At 43.0% G+C, this 25,698-nt stretch overlaps 2 protein-coding genes across 8 annotated transcripts in view; one reads left to right on the top strand and one right to left on the bottom strand.

Annotated features, from left to right (window-relative positions):
- The window catches only part of fat3a (FAT atypical cadherin 3a), a 169,758-nt gene that overhangs the window by 8,735 nt on the left and 135,325 nt on the right, over positions 1 to 25,698 (top strand). The window lies entirely within an intron of this gene.
- On the bottom strand, positions 21,888 to 23,922 carry LOC113745220 (uncharacterized). The gene is made up of 2 exons (XM_027276727.1): positions 23,299 to 23,922; positions 21,888 to 22,361 (listed from the first exon to the last, which is right to left on the bottom strand). The coding sequence occupies exons 1-2, from the start codon at positions 23,806 to 23,808 to the stop codon at positions 21,888 to 21,890; spliced, it is 984 nt and encodes a 327-aa protein (XP_027132528.1). The 5' UTR covers positions 23,809 to 23,922.

Raw genomic sequence — 25,698 nt, 5'->3', positions numbered from 1 at the left:
CCTGAGAGACAATGCGTCTGATTTTAGCGATGTTACGTAAGTGGAAGAATGCAGTCCTCGAAATCTGTTTTATGTGGACGTTAAAGGACAAATCCTGATCAAAAACAACTCCAAGATTCTTTACAGTGGAGCTGGAGGCCAGGGTGATCCCATCTAAAGTAACTAAGTCTCTAGAAAGAGAGTTTCTGAGGTGTTTGGGTCCAATTACAAGAACTTCAGTTTTGTGTGAATTTAACATCAAAAAATTGTAGGTCATCCAACTTTTTATATCCTTAAGGCATGCTTGGAGTTTAGTTAACTGATTGGTTGCATCAGGCTTGATCGATAAATATAATTGGGTGTCGTCAGCATAACAATGAAAATTGATAGAGTGATTCCTAATAATGTTCCCTAAAGGAAGCATATATAAACTGAATAGAAGTGGTCCAAGTACAGAACCTTGTGGGACTCCATGACAAACTTTGGTCTGCATGGAGGATTCATCATTGACGTGAACAAACTGAGATCGATCTAAAAAATACGATTTAAACCAGCTTAGGGCGGTTCCTTTGATGCCAATTTGATGTTTCAGTCTCTGTAAAAGAATTTGATGGTCAATGGTGTCAAATGCAGCACTAAGATCTAACAGGACAAGTACAGAGATGAGACCTTTGTCTGATGCCATTAGGAGGTCATTTGTAACTTTGACTAATGCGGTCTCTGTGCTATGATGCACTCTAAATCCTGACTGAAAATCCTCAAATAGACTATTGTTATGGAGAAAGTCACACAGCTGATTAGCTACAGCTTTCTCAAGTATCTTAGACAGAAAGGGAAGGTTTGATATCGGTCTGTAGTTCAGTGGACACAGGTAACCCAGATCAGTCATCAGTGCGTAAAGGAAAAGGGGCAGAACCTAGAGGGGAGGAGGAGAGGAGAAAAAGAAGGCAAACACAAACAATAACACAGGCCAGCGGTCATAACAGCGCGTCTGTGCGAGACAGAACTTTAGCTTGTTTGTTTTGAAGTGAGTTTCTGTTGAAGTGGAGCTGTCTTCATGGAGTTCGTTTATGTCAGCAGAAACACAAACAGCCAATCAGCTAACAGACGGGCGGACCCAGTGTGCGGAAACAGCCTATCATATCCCCGGGGGTCACCAGTAACAGGCAAACAGCCAATCATTCAGCAGCTGTGTAGCTCGGTTGCAGTAGTTGCCACGTTGGTTTGTTATTAAAGGGAGTAGCATGCAGTGAGAAGCCGGGAGGAGAGTAGAGGCGGAAACTGGCATTGGTAGTATAGTAATCCACGGTCGTGTAGAATTTCTAGAATAGTAGGAACCGTTACCATTGGCCACCGCTGGGTACCGCGTATACCGTGGGTATCGTGCAACTTTAGTTGGAATCACTCTGTTTGTTCATTTCCTGTTAAACTTTCAGTCCATTCAAGTTAATTTCTGGTAATGAAGTAGACACCTTGACAGAGTGCAGCACTGTCGCGGTGAGTACACAGATGGGGATGTCTTCAGTGCCCCTACATGCTCCTCCATGTCTGCCGTGTGTGCCCGGCTAAGTGGTGTCAGAACAGATTGGTATTGATCCCATGTGTGGCCGGTTAGTTTTGGGCTTGTGGCTAGCTGCTTGCAGAGCTGTAGGCCAGAGGTGTCAGTCTGAAAACCCGCTTTGCCTTTTGGAAAGCTCCAACAGCAAAAGAAATGCAAACACAGGACTCTTAGTGTCAGTTTTTGCTGTGATAGCAATTTTTTTTTCTGTATCTAACAGTATACAAACAAGTTGTTTCAGTTCCAGCTTTTGCCAAAGTGCTTCAGACCTCAGTTCTGTTTATTCTACATTTGCGTCATTTTGGAGTGTGTGTGTGTGTGTGTCCACAGGCGTCAGTGTTTCCTTGAGGGAAAAAAAAGCCAAAAAATTATGCCAAATATGGATTCTTCATAGACCAATACATTTTTCTGAAACATTGTTTCCTGCAAAACTCTTGAGTCATCACAGCCTTTAAATATCTGCAGAGTAGGGATGAAACGATATGGAAAATTTGATATCTCGATTATAGTAACCAACTTATCACGGTTAACAATATTCTTTAATTGCTGTAAAAATGTTTAAACGAACAAAATATGTAAACAAAATCTGTTTAGATCATTTATTCATACATAAGAAGTGTGTCTGTGTGAGTGAGAGAAGTCCCTTTATGAGAAAAAGAGTGTATGTTCTGTGTGTGTTTGTGTGTGTGTGAGCAGTGAATTAAATTAACACAACAACGTTTTATTTTATTTCCTGGAGCTAAAGTTACTGACTGCATAACTCACTGTCAATATCGACTCACGTTTTAAACTCACTATTATAAATATCAGCGTATGTTCTTCCTAGCGTTAATGAACATGTTAACATTATTACTTACATTGTGTCGGCCCCGCTCAGTGCAGCCGACAGTAGACTGGGTGCCTTCGGTTCTATTTCATTTGGAGATACTTGCTAACACGGCTAGTGGCTTCTAAGTGTCTCAAAACAAAACGTTGTTGCATTAGGAGGATAGATACTGCTCGAAACTTGCGATACTTGGATGAGGCTGTTATTACATATCCTGATAATCCACCGCGTAAATGAATTTAAACATAAATAGTCATTTTTATTGCGTACAATTTCACTGCAATGTACAGCAATACCAGCAACCGTTACATCCCTACTGCAAAGTGATTGCATGAGGACCGTGGCTTCACCTAAAAACCCTATGTTAAATCGTCTGCTGTCAACAGTCGGTGTGCTTCATTTTGTTTTTTGGTGCCACCAGACCTGAAATTCTCAAGACTGTGAAGTTAATAATGAGCAGCAGACCCTTAACAACATTGGAAGAAGCTTTAAGCAGATTTTAATATTTATTTATTTATTTATTTTGATCAATAAGTTCTATAGAGACAAATCAAACAGACACTGTTGCTCTGTTTGTTTTCTCTACCACCGTGAGTCAATGCTGACTGAATGCTTTTTTTTTTTTAACATTCTTTTTATTGAACATTTTCAAAATTATGACAGTCCAGTACAGTGCATGCACAATATATGAGATATGTAGCAAATCCGGAATACATCCACAGCAATGATCTCAAAGGTCCTTGTAAATCCTCCAATTCAGGCAGTTGCAGTTTGAGTTTCCAGGTACCTCAATACTTTGCCAAACTTTGCTGTAAAAAGGTCATTCTGTCCGTTAATGCGAAATCTTAGTCTTTCCAGAGAGACATAGTCCGATATCAAAGACTTCCACAGATGCATTGAAGGAGGTTCATCTCCTACCCATTTGTTCATAACAGCCTTACGGCCCAACATAAGCAAAAAATGTATAGTGTTCTTATGTAATCCTAGTGAATCAGGGATATATCCCAATAAACATAATATTGGATTAGCCTGTAGTTGCTGCCTAATTATCACACTAACCTCGTCACATACAGTTTGCCAAAACCGCTGAATCTTTCCACATTCCCAGAGGCAGTGAAATCTTGTCCCTAAAATGGTCTTACATTTTGGGCAGTTTGGAGAGGCCCCTGCTGTATATTTACTATACATATATGGAGATATATAGACATTTTGTAAGATATTATATTGCATTTCTCTGAATCTGTTACATATGGATATTTTCGAAGGTAGAAGTAAAATTTCATCCCATGCTTCAATGTCTATCGTTTTTTTCAGCTGGGTCTCCCATAGTTTCCATAGGAATGATAGTCTGTCTGTTTTCAAATATTGCAATCTAGAATAAAATTTGGAAACAAAGTGGTCTTGTTTAGGATCTAAAATAGTCTTTTCTAATGAGTCAAAATCATCTGGAAGGTTGAGAGTATCTATTTCAGTATACACATAGTGTCGGCCCTGGAGGTATTTGTAAAAATCTTTTGTTAGTAGCTTGTATGTAGCCTGTAATGATTCAAATGTTCTAAATTTTCCCCTATCCCAAAGGTCATGAATACGGTGAATTCCTGCTTCATACCAGTTGTGAAAGTTAGGTCCAGTGCCCCCCCTGGTTAATTCAGGATTATCAGTCAATGTTGTTTAACAACTCAATTTATGTTTAGTCCCAAATAATTTCCGTAAAGAATTCCAAGTACTACACACATTAGTAATTAAAAAATTGTCTTTTGCCATAATTGGTCATTCGCTCCGACGTTTATCCAGCAAGTTGACAGGAGGGTAAGGTTTGGAGAAGATTGCTTCAATTTCAAACCATGGTGGCTTCTGTTTAACAGTTGACCATACTGAGATAATTCTGGCTTGCATTGAAGTTGTATATTTTGTAATATTGGGGAGGCCCCATCCTCCTTGTTCTTTTGGTAATTGTAAAGTATCTAATTTTATTTTAGGCTTTCTGCCAGCCCATATAAAGTCAGAGAGAGGTTTATTTATATCTTTAATGTTGTTTCTCTTCAAAGATATGAAGAGCATGGATAGAGGGTAAATGATTTTGGGGAGAATTGTCATCTTAATAAGATTGACTCTGCCAAGAAATGATATAGGAAGCTTCTTCCAGCCTAACATCTTGTCTTTAATGTGTTTTATCATGGGGTTAACGTTTTCAGTATATAGTTGACTAATTTTGTTGAAATAGGTTTTAATATGGCATCATAATATCATGGAATGGGCATGAAATCAGGAGCACGTTAATCTGATGATTCCATGACGTCGTGCAAAGCAGTAAAGTAGAATGGCAACATTTGTTTCTTTGTTGTGTCAGCGGGGTTCAGACTGTAGATCAGCTTACTGTTTGTCAGGGTGGGACTCTCGTCTTGACACTGTCTGTTTTAGAGCAGTAGTTTGGCCTCTTCACAGTCAGGTGTCATACAAATCAGACAGCATATTAGGTCTCACCAAACCTCGGCTGCAGCTTTGTGTCTTTCGTTGTAAAAAAAGCACTCAGCCTCTCCTATTATTTGAGAGAAATGCATTCCTGTAATACATCTAGCTGCTCAATGGTGCACTGTACTCTGAAATTATGCTGATAGGTCTGTGAAATGAAAAAGTCCTGAAGAAGCAGCTGGGTCTTAGTGGAGTAAGTCTCTCTGTGGCATCATATACTGGTTTGCAGAGACTCATAGAGATGCACGAAACCTGAGAGAGGTCTGCTGTGAAGAATCCAGATTATAATTCATTTCTGCTTTCAAAAAAAAAAAAAAGCTGTGCAAGGGCACGTACTGATTTTAACAAATGGACTGTGTGGCATCGTGGGTTGGCTCAGTGATACAGTGCGAGCCAAACTGGATGTGACTTTACCTCTTTTTCCTCTGAACAGAGCTGCTTGTCAGCACCAACCTCTCAATCAATTTCTAGTTTGTTGCTGGAGGTGTTCACCAATCGGCCGGCCCCAGCAGCAGCCAAATCCCTTCTTGCCTTTGATAGATGTTGTTGCTTAGAGTGAGAGACCTCGTCAGCAGGAAATGGGAAAATTCTGCGTTTAAAGCAGGGCACAGTGGTGTTTTGGGGATCGATAGCTCATTACAGGAGCATGTGATGAGCGTTGGTGTGGAACGTTATCCAGCTATGAACTGAAATATAAACTCTATTGCTACATTTGTCTTTCACTTCTGGACAAAATCAGAAAGAAACAATAGCTTTGATTGTTGGAGTGTGTTTTCTCTTAACCACAGCTATCCACAGAAGATGGCAGAGGAGATAATTGGTGTGTGTGTGGGTCCCTGAGGGCAGCCAATGGCATGCTTCGACTAAACCTCAGGAGCAGAAGTTGCCAAGTCAGCTCGTTTCTAGTCAAGTCAAGTCCATTTTATTTATATTGCCCAATATCACAAATCACAATCTTCACCATGTGACTGCTCCACAGACTGTTTTCACACTTTGAACATTTTATTTCAGATAGTATTATATAACAAAAATCCCTCAGGACAGGGTCCATTCATAGATGTCCTCAGCAGGCAGCGTGGTGTCATGATGAGTCTGATAATTGTATCATCTTGTAGAGCAGCTGATTGTGGTGTCAAGACACTGAAGGCAGTAAGGATGTCCAGATCATGGACTGACAATGAACAGATGCACTGATCCAACCTGCTGATTTTCTTTCTGTCTTTCTAATAATCCTAACTGACAGCAGACTTTTTTTTGTAAATTTGCTTTAATAGAAAATTGAATTCATTGTATGTTCCGTGCCGTCACCCATAGGTTTCTGAAGCGATGCTTTGAAGCCGAAAATATGCACCACTGGCCACCACCATGTTGGATGTACTGCTTCATCGACCTCCTAATCTAAATATAGGCAAAGACATACATCATGGCCGAATGATGTCTAGGTGCTCGAATAATCTTTAATGGCACGTACCTGTCAATGAAGCGGTCACAGTGTTAATTATGCGCAACTTTGCGTAATATCATTTCAGTGGGTGAGTTAAAAAAAATTCACCCCCTCACAGTTGTCATGAACGGTGAAATTAGCTACTGAGACCGAAAGCATTGTCTGAACCAGGCAGTAAACATTTCTGTTGTGAAGTTGGACATTTTAATACGGCTGCTTATGGAGGTTGACTCACTTTTGCAGCCTCTCTCAAGCGGCCATTGAGGAATTACAGTTTTTAGCATTGGCTTCATTTCCCAGTACTGGAGGTTGCCGCTTGCTCCACACAAACCCTTACACCTCCCTGTCTGCTGTGTTCATTTTCCAAAACAGTATGTCTGGTTAAAAGTCGTCCGAAGAACACAACTCGTGCTTCTGTCTTCTAAACAGTAGGTGAGCCACGTGTGGAAGAGGCCATGTGCCGCTGTGAACATGAAGTGAACTATCACCATCACTGTAGGGTTGAAGTGAACTGTTTCAGAGAAAAAAGATTTCTCACTAAAATAAAATGTTTTTTTAGTTTAGTTAGTTTAGTAGTTTAGCTTGGTCTGTTAACAAAGTAACTACTGCTTCCTGTTTGATGATGAACAGAACACACCTACCTTCTGATTCTGCTATTCTCTTCTTTCAGAGGTCTTTCATTGCAGTTTACTTTGTTTTGTCTATGTACACCATACTGAACACTCCAAGGACACATACAGTGGTATGAAAAAGTTTGGGCACCCCTGATCGTTTTCAGGATTTTCCTTTATAAATCATTGGTTGTTCGGATCAGCAATTTCAGTTAAATATATCATATAGCAGACAAACACAGTGATATTTGAGAAGTGAAATGAAGTTTATAGGCTTAACAGAAAGTGTGCAATAATTACTTAAACAAAAGTGGACAGGTGCATAAATTTGGGCACCCTTGTTGTTTTATTGATTTGAGTACCTTTAGCACTAATTATTGGAACACAAAGTTTGTTTGGTAAGCTCACTGACCCTTGACCTACATACACAGGTGAAGCCAATCGTGAGAAAGGGTATTTCAGGTGGCCAGTAGCAAGTTGTTCTCCCTTTTGCATCTTCTCTGAGGAGTGGCACCATGGGAGCCTCAAAACAACTCTCAAATTACCTGAAAACAAAGATTGTCCAACATCATGGTTTAGGGGAAGGATACAAAAAGCTGGCTCAGAGATTTAAGCTGTCAGTTTCCACTGTGAGGAACATAGTGAGGAAATGGAAGACCACAGGCACAGTCCTAGTTAAGGCCCGGAGTGGCAGGCCAAGAAAAATCTCAGAGAAGCAGAGGCGAAGGATGGTGAGAACGGTCAAACTCAACCCACAGACCAGCTCCAAAGAACCAACAACATGATCTTGCTGCAGAAGGTGTCACTGTGCATCGTTCAACTATTCAGCGCACTTTGCACAAGGAGATGCTGTATGGGAGGTAATGCGGCTGAAGCCTTTTCTACGCACATGCCACAACAGAGTCCCTTGAGGTATGCTAAAGCACATTTGGACAAGCCAGCTTCCTTTTGGAATAGGTCCTATGGACGTGATGAATGTAAAATTGAGTTATTTGGACATTACAAGTGGCGGTATGCATGGCGGAAGAAGAACACAGCATTCCAAGACAAACACTTGCTACCCCAGTAAAATTTGGTGGCGGGTTCCATCATCTGTGGGGCTGTGTGGCCAGTGCAGTACTGGCAATCTTGTAAGAGTTGAAGGTCGCAGGATTCCTCAGTATCAGCAGATTTTTGCCAACAATGTTCAAAATCAGTGACAAAGTTGAAGTTGCGCGCGGGCTGGATACTTCAAACAGACAACGACCCCAACACTGCTCAAACTCTACAAAGGCATTCATGCAGAGGAACAACTACAACGTTCTGGAATGGCCATCTCAGTCCCCAGACCTGAACATTATTGAACATCTGTGGTGTGATTTAAAGCGGGCTCTGTCCATGCTCTAAAGCCATCAAACCTGACTGAACTGGAGATGTTTTGTAAAGAAGAATGGTCAAAAATACCTTCAACCACACTCCAGACCCTCATTTGAAGCTATAGGAAGCGTTTAGGGCTTTATTTCTGCAAAAGGAGGATCTACGAAATATTGATGTAATTTTCTGTTGGGGTGCCCAAATTTTGCACCTGTCCACTTTTGTTTAAGTAATTATTGCACACTTTCTGTTAAGCCTATAAACTTCATTTCACTTCTCAAATATCACTGTGTTTGTCTGCTATATGATATATTTAACTGAAATTGCTGATCCGAACAACCAATGATTTATAAAGGAAAATCCTGAAAACGATCAGGGGTGCCCAAACTTTTTCATACCACTGTAGCTGTGTAAACAACAGCTCATCATGAACAAAAAGACATCATATCAATTTGGCAAGGCTGACTCCACGTATGTAATCTCTCTGCCCTATCGTCACCTCCACGGTGAGCGGAGGTCCAGAATGGTGACATCCATGGGCACCCCCGATGCCAGGACGCTCCAGTACCAGCCTACAGGGACTGGAAACACCCCTGGGGCCCACCCGCTAACCGTGTCCAGAGGTGGGGCTGGGTCAAAGCTTTGATTTATTTTATTACCCCAGAGATGATGATAGATAGTAGATCGATAGATAGATAAGATAGATAGATAGATGATGATAGATAGATAGATAGATAGATAGATAGATATCTTTATTTATCCCAAGCTGGGAAATTTAGTGCAGCCGCCGCATACCACAGTGACAAGTGCAACAAAAATAAAACTATACTAAAAGCAAACTATACATAATAAATATCAAAAAGCATAGTAAATACGATAAAATAAAATTATTGTACAGATGTATATACAGCAAGTTGGCAGTGTTGATATGTACAAGTAGGGAGAAATGTGAGGTGACTGTAGTTATGCTTTAGCTTTGTTGTACAAGTGTGATGGAATGTGGCAGGAAAGATTTCCTGTATCTGTCTTCGACACGGAGCTGTTGCAGCCTGTGGAGAAGCTGCTCCGTGTTGTCACTGTGGTGGGAGAGGATGCTGCTCATTGTCCATGTGGATAACAGTTTTTCAGCGTCCTCCTCTCCACAGTCTCGAGAGACTCCAGTCTCAGTCCAAGAACACGAGCCAGCCTTCTTGATGATCTTTTCACTGTTGGTGTCGCTGGCTCTGATGCTTGCTGCCCCAACAAACAACAGCAAAGAAGATTGCATTGGCAAACACAGACTGGTAGAAGATCTCCAACACTTGCTGCACACGTTGAAGGATCTCAGCTTCCTCAGGAAGTAGGCTGTCATCCCTTCTTGTACACAGCCTCTGTGTTAGATTTCAGTCAGTCTGTTGTCGATCACCACTCCAAGGTATTTGTAGTCCCACCTCCTCCACCACCTACCCTCTGATCCTTAGTGGCTGTGAAGGCGTCTTCTTCCTCCTGAAGTCGATCACCATCTCTCGGGTCTTGTTGATGTTCAGCTCGTGGTTCTGTTCGGACCACTCCTACAAATCTGTCTATCAGTGTCCTGTACTCCCCCTCCTCTCATCTCTATACACCCGACAACAGCTGAGTCATCAGAGAACTTCTGCAGGTGACATGACTCAGAGTTGTACTTAAAGTCGGTGGTGTATAAGGTAAAGAGGAGGGAGAAAGCACAGTCCCTGTGGAGCTCCTGTATCACTGACCACCACATCAGACAGCCCACTGCCCCGACGGACAAACTGTGGCCGGCCTGTCAAGTAGTCAGTAATCCAGGAGATCACTGCGTCGTCAACACCCATAACCCACAGCTTCTCACCCAGTAGCAGAGGCTGAATGGTGTTGAAAGCACTGGAGAAATCAAAGAATGTGATCCTCACTGTGCCTCCCCCACCATCCAGATGCATATGGGTTCGTTGCACGCAGTAAATGACGGCGTCCTCGACTCCTAATGGGGCTGATAGGCAAACTGCAGGGAGTTCAAAACATCCTCACCTGTGGCCTCCGCTGGGCTAGGACCAGTCTCTCCAGGACTTTCATCAAAGGGATGTGAGGGCGATTGGTCTGTAGTCCGCTGGTTCGGATGGCCTCGCCTTCTGGGGACTGGAACCAGGCAGGACGTCTTCCACAGCATCGGGACCTTTCTCTGACTCAGGCTCAGGTTGAACAGATGTCTCAGTACAGGAGACAGCTGGCTAGCACAGGTCTTCAGGATCCTAGGAGTGATGCCATCAGGGCCTGCTGCCTTTCGCTGGTTCAGTCTTTCCAGCTGCCTCTTTACCTGGCCTGTAGTCACCGTTGGGTGGTTGATGTTTGTGTCCTCAGTGGGGGGAGGTGAGGAGGGGGGGCAGATGGGGAGGTGATGTGCAGGGGAATGCTGAGGGGTGTTTCCAGCCATTTGGGACAGTGTAGGTGTGTGGGGGGCAGGGGGTGTCTGAGAGGTGGCAGGAGGTGAGCTAAACCTGTTAAAAAACTGGTTGAACTGGTTTGCTCTGTCCAGGCTCCCTGATGTCTGCCTGTCCTTCCCCTTCATCCCTGTGATGTGCTTCATTCCCGTCCACACATCCTTTACACTGTTCTGTTGGAGTTTGGCTTCCAGCTTCCTCCTGTAGTTCTCCTTGCTTGCCCTCAGCATATCTCGGAGTTCGTGCTGCACTCTCCTCTGTCTCCAGACCTGAAAGCCCTTTTCTTCTCATTCAGAAGTACCTTCAGGTCGCTGGTGATCCAGGGCTTGTTGTTGGAGAAGCAGCGTACGGTCCGGGCTGGCATGGTGGTGTCCTCACAGAATCTGATGTACTCAGTGATGCAGTCAGTCATGTCATCAATGTCCTCCCCGTGTGGCTCACAGAGTACGTCCCAGTCTGTCGACTCAAAGCAGTCCTGCAGTGCTTCTGTGGCCTCATGTGTCCACTTCCTCACTGTCCTGGTGTGTTTAGGTTGTCTTCTCACCAGAGGGACATACCTGGGAGTCATCATGACCAGGTTGTGGTCTGATCTGCCGAGGGGGGGGGGGGCTTTGACGTCATATGCATCACTGGCGTTGGCATAGAGAAGATCCAGCGTTTTATTGTCTCTGGTGGGGCAGTCAATATACTGATGAAAGTTATTTAAAGTATTGTTCAGTGAGGCATGATTAAAATCTCCTGTAATAACCATGAATGCATCCGGGTGTTCAGTCTGTAGTTTAGTGGCGGTGGAGCTGATGACTTCACAGGCTGCTGCTGCATCAGCTGATGGGGGGATGTAAACAGCGACAACAATGGTGGACGTGAACTCCCTCGGTAGATAATACGGGCGCATTCCCACAGCCAGCAGTTCAATGTCCGGGGTACAGAGACGTTCCTTCACCTTCACATGTCCGGGGTTGCACCACCTCTCACTCACATACAGTGCAAGTCCGCCGCCCTTCTTCTTCTGACTTTTGGAAAAGTCTCTATCTCCCCGTATCAAACTGTAGCCTGGAACCTCAACGCTGCTGTCCGGGATGTGCGAGTGCAGCCATGTCTCACTGAAACAAAAGATGCTGCACTCACGGTATTCCCTCTGGGTCTTCACTAGCGCTGTCAGTTCGTCCGTTTTATTCCCCAGAGACCTTTCCCGTTATGATCGCTGGGACTGCTGGTTTGTGTCTTCTCCTTTTTTCCCTCCGTTTGGCTCCAGACCTGCAACCCCGGCGGCCACAGGCTGCCGCCTCGCACAGCGCCAGGTGACTAATGTAATGATGTAATGATAAATCTTGTCTTGTGTATACGAACCTACATGGGAGGAAAACGATCCACGGATGGAAGGACGTGGATGCGTGGCGAAGCCACCCTCAGCCTTTGGGATACTGAATCCGGACGGCCCATTTTCCAGGCGGTCATGTCACGGAAAATGTCTGTTAAGATCAGCAGCATTTTTTGAGGGTGGCTTCGCCATGGGACCTGTACACGTCCGCCAAAAGAAGGAGCCTGGTGTATGCCCGAATTGTGGTGGAATCCAGGTCCATCCATCTGTGGATCGTTCTCCTCCCATAGGTTCGTGTAGATTTATCATCTCCGTGGTACAAAATAAATAATGTTAATAAAATAATAAAAAATAATCTTATGTATAACGTGCTGCAGGTGTGTAAACAAAATCACGACCTGTTTTGGTACTCTACTTTCATGTACTGGGAAAGGTGTTTTGTTAATTTCAAAGTTGTGCAGGACCCCTTGGTAGATGTGTGTTTTACGTATTTATTAACCAAAAATGTAATAAAAAATACACATGAAACAGAGGATATGGAAAATGTGTAATGAAAAATGCCACTCCAAAGCTCGCTGCGCTTTGCGCTATCGGTCCTAAGGTGATGCAACGTGTATGCTGTGGAATGTTTGTGAAGTGCGAGTGCCCTCTATCGGAAAAAGCAGGTATTTCCTCCCTTTGGCATATTAGCAAAAATGACGTCACCGCCAAGGAAACAGCTCAGACCACACACTTAAAGCCACAGGCCTCAAATGAAGCGGAGAATGAGAAATATGTTCGTATTTGAGCAGGATCAGAAATAGTGGTTTGAATGGGTTTCAATGCACACATTTATGTGCGTAGGGTCTTAAACGCTAGCATTTTACTTCACGTTGTTTACATTAGGCTAAGAATAAAAAAAATGATTAAAAAATTCAAGAACATGCAAAAATACACAACCTGGCAGATTTTCAACATTATGTATGCAGAAATGATACAAATATGGTAGAAAGTAAAATCAAAAAACACATAAATGTGTTTGGGGTCATTATAGGGTTGAACAAACAAATCATAACCCTTAGTCACTTATTAATAACAGTGTTTGTAGAACTGTAGAAAAACAAACTCTCCTGGAGTGATGCTTGTGATGTCATACTGAATATCAGCGCAGTGATATCTTTGACCGGTTCACAGCCGTGCTGTGAGATAAACAAAACAGCAGTCAAAAGTTTGGACACAGTCTCAGTCAGAGCTTTTTCTTTGTATTGTTTTCTACACTGTCGAAGCACTGATGGAATCTCCTGATGAGCCTGGTGGTGCAGGACGGCCAGACGGCAGCATGGAGAACAGGTTGTGATTGTGACTGGGATCTTTAATGATCCTGTTCCTTCATCCCACTGGGTGTAGAGGTCCTCCATGGATGACAGCTCAGTCCTGCTGATGTGTGTAGCCTTCTGTAATGCTCATTGTATATGGCTATGTGTCTAATGGGGGCAAGAATGACAAGCACGTAGCAAACAATGACAAACAGGTGTTATTAGTGCAAGTAAGACGGATGGCAGACACACATGCTAGCGCTGCTAGGATCCTGATGCGAGTCCGAAAATCAGAACATATCACCCCCGTCCTTCATTCACAGTACAAAATTTCTCTTCTCACCCATCAGTGCATCTATGGCAACGCTCCCACCTACCTCAAAGAACTGCTCATCCCTCAAACCCCCACACGATCCCTCCGCTCCAAAAACTTTAACAAACTCTTCTGCCCGAGGACCAAGCTAAGCACCAGGGGCGACAGAGCCTTCTGTGCCGCTGCACCCCGCCTCTGGAACTCGCTCCCTGATCAACTCAGATCACCACAGACTCTGGAAAATTTTTAAAAAGGACTTAAAACTTTCCTTTTTTCCACATCGTATTCAACATGATTTCTCTTGCTGTGATTTATTTGTTTCTGTTGCTTGTGTGCATATACTTTGTGTGTATTGTAGCACTGTGAGATTTCATTCAAATGTAAAGTGCTTTATAAATTAAACTTATTATTATTATTATTACATGCTGCTCACATCCATCGTGGCACTTTCAGTAATGGCAGTAAAAAGGCTTTCGCTTGACGTCCAGTGGCCATGATTATTTAGTGACCCGTCAGTGTTTTGTCGTCCTCTCTTTCTCTTCTCTCACTTCCTCAGTCTCTCTCACACACTCCAATCCTGCAGCACCGACTGTTCTTATTATATTAAAAGCTTTGTTTCTATGTTTGTTTTTCTCAGAGTCAGACTTTGCTTCGTTTTTTTGTCCTTCAGTCATCTGCCTTTGTTCTTATTTTGATTGTATTTTGATTTCATATGCCTCGCTCTCTCTCTGCTCCTCCATATTGACTGTCATTGTTCCTGGTCTGAAACTTTTGGAGGTGAAAGAGATCAGAGATAATGAAATAATCAGTGTCAATTAGGGCTGCAACTATCCATTCGTTTTGAAGTCGAATATTCTATATTTCAGCAATTAATCGAGAAATTTGATTTATTTTATTTTTTTTGCATTTTTAAACAACAATACTGTAACGGACCGTGTATACACTGCGGCTGTTTGGGTTGTGTTCAGTTAGGTTGTCCTGCAGTGTATGGGGTTGCAGGACGTCTGGGGAGTGTTGTTATCAGAGGCTGTGAAGCCTGTCAGTCATGGCAGTTGCCATGGCAACAATGGGGGCGAAGTAGCCAGCTGGGATTAGCAGAGGACCTGTGGGGGTGTGTCCGGGGTGTGTGTGTGTGTGTGTGTGTAGGAAGAGCGACGTCACAGAGCTTGTGTTGATAACGCTTAATGCCGGTTTGACTGCGTGTGTTATTGTTTTGGCATTGGCTCTGGCCCACAGTAGCCTGTGTTCAAGATGAGGAGCCAGCAAAACCAGCTCATGCTCCGTGGCTCCATTATTCCGGGTCTCTACAATACTATTGCATAATGTGTGACAGAAACGACAGGCCTGTTCAAACCGAACCATTGATCCCAAACTTTGGACATCTTCTGTCTTTTGTGGACGGTCTCTACGCTGTCTTCCATAGCGCCAACTTTTTAAATTTGACTGTTTGCAGTCCGTAGTAAGAAATCCATGTACAGTAAACCTTTGTGGTGTGTGCCAGTGGCATGTGCACTTCTTTCATCACATCTCATCTTCTTGTTTGATTTTCATTGTTTCATTACATTTAGTACTCAGACAGCATGTGAGGCTGCTGCCTGTGCCTTCACTTCACCTCTACCAGCACACACACTCAATTCGTGGTTAGCATAGCTTTCATTATTATAACTAGAATAAGAGAAATGCTCATGTGTAGATTTGACTGATGATGTCTATCCTGTAATTTGATTAATAGATGTACTCTGTGTGGGTGGGCACTGAAATGTTGGAATCTTAAGTTTTTAGACCATCAAATTTACTAACAGGTTGGTTTAGAGTTCATTCATGTTTTCCACAGTTTGCACCCACCCACAGTCAGGAGCATAGCAGGAGTGTAAAGACTCATTTTGATCCGCTCCTGTTTGTCACTGCATTATGTGGTTAATACAAACTCAACACTTCCTGTATCTGTTTCAAATTAAAAGCCCTCTAGCACATCATTGGACAGAAATCCTTAATTCTTTTAACAAGGCTTTTATTGAGGAACACTTGCACGGCTCGTTTCCACTCTCGTTCAGGGCCCTTGTTATTTTCCACTTGTGAGCTGCTAAGTTACGTGCAGCACCTTAATGTTAGGCCTAATGTATCTAACAACTGCTAGAAAGACACAGCATGCAGAGCAAGATGACATTTTGTCTCATTATTTCTTGTCTCATTTATTTGTGTCTTGAAAAAACAACGTTCCTTGCTGGTGGGATTGCTGGAAGTTTGGTTGCTGCCCTGCAACGTACCTCTTTGGCTGTGTAGCCTGAAGGCTGTGATGTCCTTTCTTTCACTTTGGATGTGATCATGTGGGACAGCAGCTGCCCAAAGATCAGAGGCTTGTGACCAGGAGGTTGTTGGTTGCACTCCCAAGACCTGCTATTTTCTGTGTGTGTGTGTGTGTGTGTGTGTGTGTGTGTGTGTGTGTGGAGCTGCGTGAATGTGAAGCTGGGAGTTGGTTGAAGTTAAAAGGCCCGCTGTGAGTGTCTCCGTTTTCTGCTGCCTTGCATCACTGCACCTCTCCGCCGTGTCTTCTTCCTCCCCATCCCTCTGCAGACTAAAGCAGCATGAGGCTTGCTGCTGCTGCACTACATCACTACAGGTGTGATGGATTACTAGAGGGAGTGTAAGGTGTGTGTGTGTGTGTGTGTGTGTGTGTGTACACATACGCGTGGATGAGACACGATTGCAGTTCTAACCAGGCTCCAGGGACTGGAGATGTGACTTGACTGTGCCCGAGCTGTGATAACGGTAATTACCCATTGTTGGATTCTCTACATCCTACTGTGTGCTTGACTTGGCTATTGGCTGCATCTGGACACACACACACACACACACACACAGACACGCACACAGAAATTAGCTTTTTTTTCTTGACCCTTTCTCCATTTGTTACTCTGGCTGAAATAGGGCCAGTCAAGCAGGCCAATTCTTCAGATTTGTGGAAAAGTGCTGTGATTGATCCATGGTGAAACTTCAAAAGTGCTTCAGAACAGCGACACTCTGTGTATTTTAGTATTTTATTGCCTTAAGTAGTAAAATGACAATGTATTATCTTCTACAATCTATGTAATTTGATTCATCGTTCATGATTTGTTGATATTTGCAGTCTTTATTAACATCCTAACAGCTGTTTAAGTTTGACAAGCCAGTACCTATATGATGGAATAGTGCTGTCAGACTTTCAGTATGCCAGCCACAGTATGTGAGCATAGTAAAACTTCAAATCATTTCAATAATCTAATGAAGGTCTCTAGATCTTGACATGGGTAACTCAACAAGACCAAGCATCATCAGCAGAGTTCATACTTTTGTGCACACTGGTTCTAAATTGAACACAAACAAAACTGTTACATTTAGCCAGTAACTATAGGTAGAAAACAACATACTTGTTTTACCCCAATATTATTATATGTTGACATATTGTTGGTTTATTTAACAAATTGTACAGTTGAGCAATAAACTCAAGATGAGATAAAGTTTATGCCCAGATGAGAAATTCAGGTGTAGAATAGAGTTTCATAATTAGATGCAGTTCCTCTTCTCGTCCACTTGAGGGTGGCTCCAGAAGTGAGTCAGTCTCCATAAGTCCCCATGTTCAAATGTCCAACTTCACAGCAGAAATAAACATGTTTACAGCCTGGTACAAAAAACTGTTTTGGTCTCTGTAGCTAATTTCTCCTTTCATGACAACTGTACTGAGAGTGAATTTATATACAACTGACCTGTTCAGATGATATTAAGGATTAAAGTTATGCAGAATTAAGAGCGTGGTCACTGGACAGGTGTGATGAGTGCCATCAGAAAACTTTGTGAATCTATTTTGATTTATTCACACATAGATAGATAGATAGATAGATAGATAGATAGATAGATAGATAGATACATACATACATACATACATACATACATACATACATACATACATACATACATACATACATACATACATAGATAGATGACAGAAAGTGTTTGTAACCTCACAAAAGTTTGCAAATGTAACAGCACACTACCCATAAGGTAGACAAACCTGGCCAATGTACGGAGATGCATGGAAAATTGTCATCAAATGTCCAACATCCAAATCAGTGAGGGAGTAATCAGGTTTTAATCACAGTTGCTGGCAGTGGGATGTGGGCCAGGTATCGGGCCTAATGGAAATCCAGCAGCAGTGTCCTTAGAGAGCAGGAGTAGAAACAGGACTGAGGAGAGAGAAGTGGCTTAAATTACATCCTGTACCTACAGGCTCTGCTGAGAAATGGGCCTCATTTCAACCTCTGCAATACTCACAGAGGCCCATAAAGTTCCAGAAAAAGAACACTTGCCTGATTTGACAATTCCGGAAGCGGGAAAGATCCAATGAGAGTGGGAAAAACAGAAAATGATCCGTCTCAGTCCAGACAAAATGTTCAGCGATCATTTCAGGACAGTAACGATTTGTAAAGAAGTGACAGTGCAGATATGGAGAATGACAATGACTCGTTGGAACAGGGGTTGTACAAATGTTTCGGTTCTTCTTAACTGCTGGAAAAAAAATAATACTTTCCTTTAGAAATAGAAATCCAATCATTTGTTAAACATGAGTGAACATCTTCAAAGGCACGTAAGTGTGCTTTCAGACAGGGACAGGGACACCGGACCCCAGCAACGTTTTTCAATTCATTTCATTGGGGGTCGTGAGTTTCCGCGCCGGCAGCGCAGCGGTTGCCACAAAAAACGTTGTTGGCGTCCGGGAGAGAAGTAGAGCCAGATTCAACTTTTGGGAAAACGCTTTGGTAGAGAGACATAGAGTACCAACACAGAGGGCGAGTGCCGGCCTCGATAAAGCTGTTAATCAGCAAAATAAAAAGTTATTTCCTGATTGTTTCACAGCGGTTACATTCAGCAGGTATAGACACACCCATGGCAACCCACCTCAGCTCCCCTCACCCCACAACACCGCACTCCCCCACCACCAGTTGCCGGTTTGCCTGTCCTTGTCCGAACACCCACTAGGTCTGTAAAAATATTAAACATCTGGTGAATTATGGTGAGTGTTGGATAAAAAGTTCATTTAAGCAGACTGTGTGTGTGTGTGTGTGTGTCTGTGTGTGTGTTTCTGAAAGGCCTGACAAGTGAGTGTAGAGGTATCAAAGGTGTAAGGAAGAAGAACTGTCTTTGCTATCTATAAATGCTGAAAGAGGAGCTCCAGCTTGAATGTGCAGAGACATGTGACGCAAGAGAGGGAATGAAGGATGAAACCTCACCAGCTCTGGGCTTGTGTTCTGTCTGCCCCTGACCTCTGACCAGGAGAAAAGAGGAGCTCTTATTTATATTCAACAATTTCTTGTCAGAAGTTTGTTGATTGGTGTACAGTGAAGGAAATGAGAATGCGAATGGTGAGGGGAAGATGGCTTCAGTTACTCTGAGCTGTTGGCATTTCATTCTCACTGCACCTTCAGATAGTCATATTTTACACAGAGTATTTGAAAAGGTGTGGACCTTATCATCTGTGTTTTTGGTTGCTGAGCGAGAGAGAACTTTGAGGTGTGTGGATGTACTTCTGAAAGGCCTGACAAGTGAGTGCAGTATCAAACATGTGAAGAAGAACAGTCTTTGTCTTTGTTATCTTTAAATGCAAAAAGAAGAGCTCCAGCTTAAACGGGTGAATTCTAAACAGCAGCTAAACCCTGACAGGATGTAAAGGATAGTGAGCCCAGCTCTAAAGTTAATACAATTCTTATCTATGTCAAAATTCCCGTTATGTGGAGAATTGATGAAACTTCTTGGAGGAATAGGAACACTGTCATCAGAACGAAACCGCAAATCCAGCTGACCCAGCTAGAGGTGGGACATCCAGAATAAGACACACAGTTCAGACACAGCAAAGACTGAGGAACCACAAAATCCAAGCAAAAAGTCTCAGATTCAATTTCAGTGTAACTTCAACTCAACCACTACCTTTATTTTTCATTCCTAATTATTACATTCATGTAGCCTTCATCTAATTGTATTAGCAAATATGTTGTGTAGGAAACAAAACGCTGCCCAGGTCCTATGTTCACCGACCTGTAGGTCAAGTGTGATGGATTTAGGCCCTGTTTACACGTACACGGGTATTTTTAAAAGCGGAGACATTTCTCTTCGTTTGTACCTATCTTTTAAACGCAAACGGTGAATTCGCCTCTGAAAACGAATCTTTCTAAAAACCCCGGCTAGAGTGGAGATTCTGGAAAACTCTAGTTTTGCATTTGCGTGTAAATTGAGATAAACAGAGTTTTAGGCAGCTGATGCGTTAAAAGTGCGACCAATGTTTACTTGTTGCTATGACGATGATCATGGAAGCGTTCAGAGTAGCAGTTGCATTTCTTCTGGTGCAAACAATTTTCATGTGTTTGCATTTGCATACACAGCTGATGCATCATGTCGATGACCAGAGACAAATGAGGGCTCGAAGGTCAGCAATTTTGCCACTTCTCCCACCTATTCAAAGACCCAGTTGCCGTCACCGCCAACGTCGCCGGTTTTGGGTCCGACCCGGGCGGACTGCTGTCTGGTGGGATAATTTTGAAAATGAAGTGGTTGTCCCGGAGGAGTGGCGTGAAAATTTTAGGATGTCGCGGTCATCACTGTTGGTACTCTCCGACTTGCTGCGTCCTTACATCGAGGGCGAGATGACCGTCATGCGGTCTCCTGTCGGTGTCATAAAAAAAGTTGCCTGCACATTGTATTACCTGTCCGACGAGGGTAGACTGCGCAAGACAGCCAACGCTTTTGGTCTTGCTCGATCGACTGTGTCAAAAATAGTAAGGGAAGTGTGTGAGGCAATAGCTGTCCACTTAGGTCCTATGTACATAAAACTGCCCACATCTGAAGAGTCTGTACAGCAACTTATTGAGAAATTTGAAGAAGCACACAGCCTCCCTCAATGCATAGGTGCTGTGGATGGCACACATGTGGAAATAAAGCAACCACCTGTCAATTCCACAGATTATATCAATAGAAAAGGAAAGTACAGTTTGAACATTCAGGCTACCTGTGATTATAAATATTGTTTCATTGATGTGGTAGTTAAATGGCCTGGGAGTGTTCACGACGCACGCATTTTTGCAAATTCCGCACTTAATGACTATCTGAAAGCTGGAAAAATCCCACCATGTCCCAAACAAATAGTTGAGGATGAAGAGGCCATACCAGTGTACTTAATTGGAGATCCTGCATACCCTCTGCTCCCATACCTCATGAAAGAATATGTGAATGGGGGGAGTAATGTTCAGGAGCAGTATTTTGGACTATCTTTGTGTCGCGCACGGATGGTTATTGAGTGTGCGTTTGGGAGGCTGAAGGGCCGGTTTGGAGCCCTGAAAAGAGCAATGGACATTAACCTTGATGACCTTCCCTTCGTCATATATGCATGCTTCGTACTACATAATTACTGTGAGGCTGCTATGGACACTGTGGATGACGCCAGGGTTACAGAGGCTATTCAATATGACCAGAACAACCAACCTGATAATCCACCAACTGTCAGAGAGGGAATGTCAGCTGAAGGGAAGAGGGTCAGGAGAGTCCTGACAAAGTTTCTTGACCCATAAAGACATCTCAAGTGTGTGTTCTAGTGTGTTCCTACACGGTTTAAATTTATACATTTTAGTACAGGGTAATGCTTGTGTTAAAGAATATTTGTTACCTTTTCAGATGTTAAGCATTTAAATTTATAACATGTTAACGCTTAGCTGTAATCTATTGACATTGCCCATGTAAATGTTACTTGTTTGGTGTAATGCCATTATCTACATAAAGAATTAGAAATTCCAAATGGTCCTGTGTGAAAACTTTCTAAAATACTGGAGGTTGATCTGATATGACCCAAATTGAAGAATCACATACACATCATTTTCAGACATTTTACTTCTGAAGAGATCCAACACTTGACTTCCAATACTGTACACAAAATCAAATTGCGTGTCATCAACCCTGAAAAGACAAGCATAGTAGTGCAAATAAGTAGTGTGGTACATTTGTTAAATAAAAATTCAAGGCATTTCAAGTAAACTCAGGGATTCACAAAATGACAAACGTAGTGCATCGTTCTGCCTCCTGTTCAAGCAAAGGCACTTTCCAAGGAAAACTATATATATAAAAAAACCTAAAGTAAAAAAGGCTTAAGATGCCAGAACTCAAGGCTCCCTGTAAATATATATATATTACCAAACTGTTGGTACAAAAATTGTGGGTAACATTTAACCCTAAACAAAACAGGCCAGGAACAAGTTTACGTGTATCTCAATTTTGTGCATCTTCATTAAGGGCTTGGAGATATGAAAGTTGACCCTGCATGCCCTCAACAGCTGAATCAGTTAAACTGACCGTGCTGAGTGGCACTGCACTGGGTGGTCTGTTGTCATAGGAGTGAGTGAGTGGTGGTGGTGGTGGTGCTGGTGTGTGTGCATATACTTGTCCATAAGGACCTCTTCCCTGAAATGGCATAATGTAGTGTGGCTGTGGTGGTGGTGGTGGTGTATGTGGTGGCTGCACAACTTGCCGCAGGAGAGCAAAGCCATCAGCAATTGATGCTGTTAGCCTATCCAGGGTCTGTGTCATTTTGGATAAATTGTCAACTGCCCTGTTTTCAGAGGTCTCAATAATGTCCACAAGTTTCTTCTTCAGTTGTTTGTCCTCCTCAATGGCATTCAGCCACTGGACCTCAGCTGGCAGCTTTCGCTTCATTCGATCATGCCGGTGTCCCTGCAGTCTAGTCTTTACAGAGTGAACAAAAGAAAATGTGTTCTCATTACTGCACATTTGCAGTAGTAAACCTATCCAAATATAATCAAATCAAAATCAAATCAATTTTATTTGTATAGCCCAAAGTCACAAAGTACATTTGCCTCAGAGGGCTTTACAATCTGTACAGGGAGTGACACCCTCTGTCCTTAGACCCTCGGTTCGAGTGAGGAAAAACTTGCCCACAAAACCCCTTTTAACAGGGAAAAAAATGTGGAAGAAACCTCAGGAAGAGCCACAGAGGAGGGATCCCTCTCCCAGGACGGACAGACATGCAATGGATGTCACGTGTACAGGAACAATGTCAATGTCAACACAAACATATTGTACAGTATATTGTAACAGATATGGTAGTAATAATGACAGTAATAATATATGTAGTGGGCGTCGTGCAGGCTCACAGCAGTAGCCACGATCCACGAGAACCTGCTGGACGACAGAGCACAGAAACTCCGGGGAAGTTTGGTTTAGAGAGAGAGAGAGAGAGAGAGAGAGAGAGAGAGAGAGAAGAGAGAGAGAGAGAGAGAGAGAGAGAGAGAGAGAGAGAGAGCCCTGGGTGGGGTCCCCCAGCAGTCTAATCCTATGGCAGCATAACTAAGGGATGACCTGAGCCAGCCCTAACTATAGGCTTTATCAAAAAGGAAAGTCTTAAGTCTATTTTTAAAGGTGTTGACCGTTTCACATTTCATATTTCACTTCCCCATTGCCATATTGTTGTAGCACATGAACAGGAGTTATGACTTCTCGGTCTACTTTTTGCATTTTTGCGGTCATTTCCTTCAGGATGAATTATTCATCTTATCGCAGATACACATTAATTGATATTTATATAAATATTATATAAATATCAATTATATTTATATAAATAAAGCCAACAATACATGACAATTACATGACCAAAAATACATACCTGAAGCAGGTCTCTCCTCTGCTTCACTGTGGGGGTGAGGGCCACACTGCCATCGACTTCTTGAACATCCGCTGCCGATTCGTCCAAGGACGACGAAACTGATGTGGCGGGGGAAGCAGAATCCTCCAGTTCGTTAGTCTCGATGCCGGAGGTGATGGTCGTAGTAGCTGGGGAACCACCCCAAGCCTTTTCACACAGTTCCAAGTAGAGGAGCACCACTCTTCTGTGGCCGCTCCTGCATCCAGTGTCCACTGCATTCCTGTATTTCCCTCTAATTGCCTTCATTTTGGTTGTCAGGTTGGCTTGTGTTATGTCCTCCTTCACATGAGGAAACTCCTCGTTGGTCTCAGATGGGTATTTCTCTAAGAATAGCGCTAACATGTCGACGTACTTGGTTTTGCAAGATTCCCAGTCCACATTTTCATGGGCTTTACTTGCCTTGTAGTCCAACGCGACATTAGGGAGCAATTCAACTTCGCTATCTGTCCAGACAAACGAACCTCGCGCCATATTTGTTGTCCAGAAAGGAATAGGAAGGAACTCTTCGTCGAAATGAGAATTCTGATTGGCTTGCAGAGCGCTCTCCTTCTTCCTACACTGCCGCCCATAGGCTTGGCGTAGTTATGATGGCGCTTGATGGCGTTTTTATGCGGGTTTATACTTTTTTGAAAACGATGCTATGTGCACGATGTTATTTTGGAAAACAGAGGGAGGGAAATATTCGTTTCTCAACATACCCGGCTATGTGTAAACGTAGCCTTAGTGGCATCTTGCAGTTTATTGCTACCCACTCCTCTTGCCCTCCTGTTCCAAGCTTGAAGGAGAAACTATGGTAGACGTAAAAGCATGCGAGAAACGGCCAATCTAGAGCCAGTGTTTGGGAGAGGATCTGTGGCATCTGTAGATATAAAAGGTCCATTCTCAAAAACACATAAAATCTTATTTTCAGGTGATACATTATAACAAAGAGCTCCCTATATCTGGCACACTGGACCTTTAAACATCTGTTCACTGCCAATGTCATTTTACTGCTCCTGTGAACAGCAGCAGCTCAAAGCTGTTGTTTTGGTGACATACTAGGGATGCATCAACTGGGAAGTTCTGGAGCGATCCAATGTTTAAAATAACAGCTGATATTGATGTTTTCTGTTTGTTATTTATTCACCCTTTGTGCCAAAAAATCTACAAAGATGAGCATCTCTGCTCTTTGCAGCTCAGTTAATTTCTGCTCTCATCCAAGATGTGAGACTTTTGTGCCGGTGGTTATTTATTCCAGTCTCCAAGTCAGAAATAACAAACACAACATTAAGCTGCACAACAGATAAACATCGGCTAATGACATGAGAAAATGTCATCTTGTTTTATAGGCCGATCAGTCAACAAGGCGAATATCAATACCAATCATTGGACAACAAATCGGTGCATCCCTATTAAAAATTGAAAATGTCAATGTTAACTTGAAGCAAGAGACAGAACATGGTGACTCTTTTAATAAACCGCAACCACCTTTGAATATCCTTACCCAAAGGGCATCCTGACTGTGTCTGGTAACAGAGCCGAGAGCCTGCATACTCCATCAGGACTGTTAGGGTGTATATTATATAATATGTCCTTTTTATTTGATTTTCTGTTCATGAAGTTTGAGATTGTGCAGCTGTGTGTTCCACTCACTGCACTCACACCTTCTGTTCACTCTAAACAAACGGTTTGCTAAATGACTCTTCCCAGGAAAGAGCCACCAGGCATGGGCTTTTCTTCCTGTGATGGAACCTGGGGATGAATGAGCAAGTGAGGAGTGCTAGAATTACTGCCAACGATACACACACACACACACACACACACACACACACACACACAAACAGCACTAAGCTGCTGGGTCATCTGTGTCCATTTATATTTAAATTTGAGTGTTTGACCCCTGAAGTTCCTCCCACAGCAGCGCTCTCTCTCTGTCTCTGTCTCTGTCTTTGTCTGAATGGATTCATCAGGCTGGAAGCTGTTTGTTCACATCCCACTGCCCTCATTAACATTTCACTGCCCTCTCTCACTCCATCCCGCTCTTTTAGCACAATTACACACACACACACACACACACACACACACACATTCATTATGCAGCCTGATGGTAACCATGGGCTCAGAGTGTCTGACATGCAGATGAACAACACTTCAGGAAGAGTTCCTGTCCTCCTCCTCCTCTCTCTCGTACACTGTAGTTGCTGGAAATATTTGCACACTTTAAGTTGTCTGTGTTTTGTTAGTAGCAGTTGAATTGAAGTGAACTGACAGACTGCAGCATGATAAGATAAGCTAAGCTAAGTGCTTTTACTCGAATATCAATCCAATTCAGGAGTTGGTACTGCGTTTGGAATCACACAGTGACGTGGCAGGAAGAGCAGA

This window comes from Larimichthys crocea, unplaced genomic scaffold, assembly GCF_000972845.2.
Source record: "Larimichthys crocea isolate SSNF unplaced genomic scaffold, L_crocea_2.0 scaffold533, whole genome shotgun sequence".
NCBI classification, from domain to species: Eukaryota; Metazoa; Chordata; class Actinopteri; family Sciaenidae; genus Larimichthys; species Larimichthys crocea.
This window is presented reverse-complemented; position numbering and strand designations above follow the sequence as displayed.